This window comes from Canis lupus, chromosome 29 (genome assembly GCF_011100685.1).
Source record: "Canis lupus familiaris isolate Mischka breed German Shepherd chromosome 29, alternate assembly UU_Cfam_GSD_1.0, whole genome shotgun sequence".
NCBI lineage: Eukaryota > Metazoa > Chordata > Mammalia > Carnivora > Canidae > Canis > Canis lupus.
The window spans coordinates 42,490,693-42,497,924 of NC_049250.1; the positions used below are offsets into that span (position 1 = coordinate 42,490,693).

A 7,232-nucleotide genomic window follows, 5' to 3' on the forward strand; every position below is an offset into this window, starting at 1 on the left:
TGATTTTATTAATTTGAGTCTTTTCTCTCTTCTTTTTAATAAGGCTGGCTAATGGTTTATCTCTCTTATTAATTCTTTCAAGGAACCAACTCCTGGTTTTATTCATCTGTTCCAGTGTTCTGGTCTCTATTTCATGGAGTTCTTTTTTTAAGATTTATTTATTTATTTATTCATTTATTATTCTAATTGCTACAACTATTCTATCTATATTTTTATCTATATCTATATCTATAGTTTATAGTTTTCATCTCTATGTTTGATTTGTATCTTTTTAATATTTTTCTCTTTTTACTTAATATGTTCAATCTTTCTTCACTCTTCTTCAATATACAAGGTATAGTTATAAAATTACTGTTTTAACTGTATTTTGTTTTAATTATATTATCTTTTACATTTGAGTTCTATTTGTATAGCTTGGTCTCATTATAAGTTGCATTTTCCTGCTTATTTGCATGCTTGGTGAATTTTAATTGTGTCAGGCTTTATGAATTTGCCTTCTTGAATGCTGGATGTATTTTTATCCCTATGAAGATTCTTTAGCTTTATTCTGGTATCACTTGAATCTCTTGGAAACAGTTTTGTCCTTTCAGATTCTGTGTTCATATGTGTTCGATTGGACTAGAGTAGCATTTAGCCTAGTCATTTCCTTCCCCAAACTGAGGCAAATCTTTCTGAAGAATACCCAGTAAATTATGACATTTTGTTTTTCTTTTTTTAAAAGATTTTATTTATTTATTCATTAGAGAGAGAGAGAGGGAGAGAGAAGCAGGCTCCGTGTAAGGAGCCTGATGTGGTACTTGATCCCGGGTCTCCTGACCATATTCAGCTGAATGATCATGATGGAGCCATCTGTAGATCACCAGATATCTTTTTGTATGCCTATTCCACCTCTTTGTATTCTTTCTCATGAACTTTAGAATGGTATCTCTTGGTACTTTCTGAAGTACCACCTACATCTTCTTAACTCTGCCAGACTGATGGACTTTGCATGGGTCTGCCCACCACTATCTTCAGAAAGCAAGCTGAAGTAATCTAATCACCTCTCAGGTATCACTTCCCTTTTTTGACTGATGTCAGTTTTCTGGAAAATGTTGGCTTAAATTTATAGTGGTTTGAATTGGAAGAGAATATATGCTCCCAGTTACTCCATTTTATCTTGAGCTTATTATATTTTTGTGCTCTTTTCCTCAATATAAAACGCTTTGTAAAGTTCTAGATTTTTGAAAATCTAGAGTGATTAATAATCATAACTTGCTTCTTTGCTTATTTTAAATATTCCTGTAAACATTTATTTTCTTTAGTTATGGTTAAATTTTATTTTCTCTTATAACTCTTTTTATTTGGGTATATTGTATGTTTTGTCCCTCACCTTACAAAATGAGTAATACTGTTTGCTACCTAATAGACGTCTATTATTATTATTTTTTTGGGGGGGGATAGATATTGATGGCAGGAATAGCAGGGAAAGTAGGAGATGAAATGCTATCCAAGATCTTGCAGTCTAGCTTAGACAAGTCAAACACCCATTAAATGCTGATTTGTAGAAATATCCATAATACTTTGCTGTCCTCATATTAGTAGACGGGTTTTGTCATCTCTTGAGTGTGTACTGCCATTATGGCTTGCTTTTATCAAGTAGCTACTATCATTTAATATTTTAGTGGGATATGAGAGCTATAACTTTGGCTATTTTGAAGTATCTGGAGAACTTGGAGAAAGAGAAGTGATTGTCTCACAATTTTAAACTTCCATCTCAAGGTATGGAAAAAGGAGTTAGAAAACTCTGACTTCCTTAAAATAAATCCTATATCTCCTATAACTATAGGATTGAAACTTTTTGAAACCAACCCAAGTCTAATCATGTGCTTGCAAATTGAATTCATAATCTCCAGGGGTTACTTGAGGACACATGTGAGTAGATTTTACTGAAAGCCTCAGAAAAGCAGACATTTATTATCCTTCTTAAAGGTTTGATTTCCTCTTGCTTGAAAAATATATAAGTTTTGAAGTAATTTTCTTGCAGGATAATGCTGAGCTTGGTCCAGACTCACCCCACCTTCTCTCATTGCTTGATACCTAATAACAGACTCAAGTTCAAACAGACTCCAGGGTGTTGGATACACATTATGATATAGAAGGAAGTAACATGCACACCAAAAGAATTTCATGACAGCTAATTTATATCAACTAAAACCTATGGAACATCTATGGGAATAGATCATAAGAGTTATGTAATCATGGTAAAATGAGAAGTAACAATGCATGTTTTTTTTTAAATGTTTGTTTATTTATGATAGTCACAGAGAGAGAGAGAGAGAGAGAGGCAGAGACACAGGCAGAGGAAGAAGCAAGCTCCATGCACCGGGAGCCCGACGTGGGATTCGATCCCGGGTCTCCAGGATCGCGCCCTGGGCCAAAGGCAGGCGCCAAACCCCTGCGCCACCCAAGGATCCCACAATGGATGTTTTTAATATAAAAATATTTTTAGTTTTCTAATCCTTTGAAAGAAAGGCCATCTTTTTAATTGAGTCCTTAAAGGCTTGTTTGACTTGCTTATTCCGTAGTGTATAAATGAAAGGGTTCATCAAAGGGATGATTGAGGTATTGAGCAATGACACTACCTTATTAAGAGCCACTCCTTCCTTTGCAGGTTTGATATAGATGAAGATGCAACTTCCATAGGTGATAGAAACTACAATCATATGGGAAGAACAAGTGGAGAAAGCCTTTTTCCTTTGCTGAACTGAAGGGAGTCTTAAAATGGTCTTGACAATATATGTGTATGACACAAATACACAGACTAATGTGACTATGAGGGTCAACACAGCCATGATTAAAACAAGTTGCTCTACAAATTGAGTGTCTGAGCATACAATCTTCAGGAGAGGAGATGCATCACAACCAAAATGGTCAATGAGATTGGAGTTACAGAAATCTAGCTGAACTCCCAAGCTAAGTGGTGGGAGTATGACAATTAACCCAATCAGCCAACAGCAAAGGACAAGAATTGTGCATACCCTTTCATTCATGATGATAGTGTAGTGCAAGGGCTTGCAGATGGCGACATAGCGGTCATAGCACATGGCAGGTTAGAAGAAAAAATTCTGTTGCTCCAATGAGGATAACAAAAAATAATTGGATGACACAAGCATTATAGGTAACACTTTTGTCCCCAGTTGTCAGGCTGTATAAGAATCGAGGAACACAGACAGTTGTAAATATTATTTCTAAGATGGAAAAATTCCGAAGGAAAAAGTACATGGGTGTTTTGAGGTGAGAGTCTATAAGAGTGAGGAGGATAATGATTAGATTTCCAGCAACAGTGAAAATGTAGGTGAAAAACAGAAATAATGAAAGAAAAACCTGTAGTCGTGGATCATCTGTTAATCCTAGTAGGATGAATGTTATTGCAGAATGATTTTTCATTACTGACTTCAGATATATAATGAGTCTGTATTATTAAGTTACAAACCTTGAATCTGAGGAATAGAATATAAAAGTAATATATCAATAAGCTATTTAGAGAAAAGTAGTCCAGCAAGCTAGTAGAAGCGTATTTTAGAACTTTTATTTGATTATCAGTAATCTGGTGTAGAAGTGATTGCATCATGCTTCATTTCCCTGGACTCTGCTTTACCTTGGTCTTCAGAATATGGTTTATAGAAAAGATCCCTCTGAAATTTAATTTCCACTCCAGTTATAGGACCAATTTTAAAGTATACAGAAAATACCACAAGGATTTCACAGTCTCCTGAGATTAGGGCCAGCCATCTTGTATCTCTAGTCCTCAGTGTAGAGTAGGAAATTCATAAATGTTAATAAATAGAAAAAATATGTATAAAATTTTTATTTCCCACCTGTCAGGACAGCATATCAGCAAGTCATTCTCATAGGCTATAATAGTATAATACCACCAGTGGCTTAGTTGTATTATTTCCATGCTTTGTAACACTCGTTCCTTCAAATAATTACTTAATCTCCCCAAAATCCTGGAAAAGTTTCTACTGTGTGGGTGAACTGGGAGCAGTATTACAGAGTTACCATGAAATTTCTTGAGTCTCATATTTCTCCAGAATTTCTTCTTTGCTCTCTTTTTATAATAGACTGAAATATTCGAGTCTTTGTATCCCCTGTATCAGTTTGATCAGTCTTCTTTTGTTTCCTTTCCTGAATTCCACTTTCAACATCCATATGTTCTCTAGCATCCCACCCATCCCAAGCCTTCCCAGAATAATAACAAGTAAGATGTTCTGATATCTTTCCCAGAGAACAGAGTCCTGTCCTTAGGCTTCCATGATCCATATTGGGGTTGTGTAGCTTACACATAGATGTTTCAGCTTCTAAATGCCTTCTAAGTCTACTTGACATCTGCATTAATAACATAAAATCTAGATCCTTCAAGGTGATCAGACATAAGGGAATACCACTTGGGTGAGGAGTTGATTTCTTTGCCTTTGTTCCATTCTCTGAAGACTTGGGAATGCCAAGGGAATTGCTATCCCTATTTTTGGTCCTCAGCACTCTGGCCCAAGGATAGACTCAGCCTGTGCTTATTTCCCCAAAGGACAGTTATTATCAGGCATTAATGCTTAAGAAGGCTTAAATATGACACAGAGAATAAAGAAATCTGGTTATTAGGTGTGGGTATTCTTAAAAACTGAAAAATAACCATCTTTTTTAGTTTCCCTACAAAACTGTCTCCCTGTGATGCTTCTTTTGAAGATCCTGTCAAAGAAACGATTGTCACCACCTTCCAGGAAGCCACTGAGTACTTTCTCATTTCTCACATTCCCTACCTATTTATGTACCCTTCCCAGCAATTGTGGCAATACTAAGAAGTGTCAGAGCTGGAATTACTGACCCAGGTCAAACTGGATTAAAATTAAAGTGTTTCCAGGAAATCGATAATTTTAGGATTTGGGGCAATTGCTTATCTTTAGACCATTCTAATAATCACAAGTTAATTAAAATGTTAGGTTTTTTTTTAATGTTTCCTAGCCAAAAAGTATGTCTGGGGCATCTGAGTTTCTTCAATAAATGACTAGAATGAAATCTCATGAGTCACCAATTATATTGTAATATAAATGTTCTTTTAGAGTGCTGCTCTAAGATATTCCTCACAAAATGTCTTAAGCGTTGTTTCCCTTTGTGGTTAGAGAAGGCATCATTTCTTTTCCATTGACAAGCGTTGCCACAGTGTGACAGGCATTATAGATGCACCATAATAGAAGGCTGCTGACCTAGACTTATGTGATAAAGAGTGTCAGCAGATAAATAATGCATGCTGATTCAAGATTGCTTTCTTGGACTAAGACATGAAAATTTCCTAAGAGCCACACATATTTTTCATGTTGGCCAATACACTGACACCCCAATTAATATCACTGGATGGCGCACCATTACATATCATAAAAATATATAATCTTTGTGCCCTAAATTCAGAAGAAATGGCTGAAATAAAATTTGTAAATACCTTCACATAATTGGATGACTACTTTAAGAAGAAGGACTAGCACAAAGAAATTATATTAAATATTGAAGTTTTAGGCCATGTCTATTTTACTTTCTGCTATCAAGGATAATTTTAAATTATGGAGAGTTGTTATTTATTATTTTTCCCTTTACTTATTAAAAATTATTTATTTATTTATTTTAGACAGAGAGTGAGCAAGCAGGGGGAGGAACAGAGGGAGAAGGAGAGGGAGAATTCTCAAGCAGACTTCCCACTGAGCATAGAGCTCTACTGAGGCTTTATCCTAGGACCCCAAGACCATGACCTGAGCTGAAATCAAGTCAGATACTTGACCAACTGGGCTACCCATTGCCCCATTATTTTTTCCTTAAATGTTTCCTTCAAACATTACTTGTTTGAATCCTCCATAATAAAATATGAGCCTAGTAAATGAATATTTACTTGTTTTATTATATTTTATAAAAATAATATTATATTGAAAATAGTATTTGATGCTTTTCTCATTTAACCTCACTTTATCCATTCAATTATTTTCAAGCACTTATGATGTATTTTCCTCATGTTATTAAATATTCTTCAAAATTCAATTTTACTTGCTTGTCATATCTCAACATATAAGGAACAAAATGATAAAAGTAATAGTTTTTTTGCAGCTTCCACATGACCTATATTAGAAAGACTCAACTTTACACTAAGGATCCCGATGTGGGACTCCGACCTGGGACTCCAGGAAAACGCCCTGAGCCCAAGTCAGACACTCAACCACTGAGCCACCCAGGAGTCCCACATTTTCTAAACCTTATAATATTTTAAATTAATAACAAATGTACTTATTTTTACATTTTTGTGCTATTTGATTGAATGTATTGGTAAAGAAACAGTGAATATCAGAGTCTCCAAATCCTACAATGTAGTTTAATCTAATTAGCATGACATTAATTATTATTATTATGGATTCTTTTTAGGACTGAAGCAGCTCAAGATAGACTGGAAATGTTCAAGGATAAGTTAAATAATCATTCAACAGGATGTTTTAGATGCATCTTTGAAGTTATTTGTAGCCCTCATATTCTAACATCTTATGAAAAAGGGAGAAATAATTTTTGATATCCTTGTTTTGGCCCTTCTCATTATTGCACAACAGTGACTACACTCTCCAGTTGTGTTTGTAGCTAGTTTTATTCTTAATTCTGATATTTTCCAAGAGCACTGCTTAAAAATCATGTTCAGATTCATTATTATGTTATATAGAACAAAATGGAAACTCAGCAATTACTTTTCGAATCCTCTCTGAAAATTTAAGCACGTCTTGTACTCAGATTTTTTAGTAGAAATATATAAACTCACTGCCTTTTTTCAGGGACAGCTTTTATACACCTTCCATGAGTTCAGCTCCCAAACATTTAGGCACAAAATTAACAAACACTTCATACTTACTTTCTGGTGGTTTCTCATCACTTTTTTGGGAAATTTAATCTAAACTTGTTTCTTGAATCTGAGAAACACTGGGTGCTAGTGGTTAAAATTTTGAGTTAACTTTGGTATACGTTGAAAGTCCACATGCTCTTCTGGGTAGGAGTGGCTGGAAATGCAAGGTAATATGCAAGGGCATAGAGAATAGCATCCTTTGCTCTTATCATCACCAAGTCTAACATGGGTCAATGAGAGTTCCTATCTTTCATTGAGCTATGAAATAATATTTTCCTGAATTATTTAACTGAAAGGATGGACAAACATGGCAAGCAAATGCTAGCAACTC

The 7,232-nt window shown here is 34.9% G+C and overlaps 1 protein-coding gene across 1 annotated transcript; it reads right to left on the reverse strand.

Moving 5' to 3' along the window:
* Window positions 1–2,492: 2,492 nt before the first annotated feature.
* OR6C22 (olfactory receptor family 6 subfamily C member 22) lies at window positions 2,493–3,426 on the reverse strand. Its single transcript, NM_001389076.1, is given in 2 exon segments — window positions 2,493–3,086; window positions 3,088–3,426. Coding segments are annotated over 2 exon segments (933 nt in total).
* Between the last annotated feature and the right edge of the window lie 3,806 nt (window positions 3,427–7,232).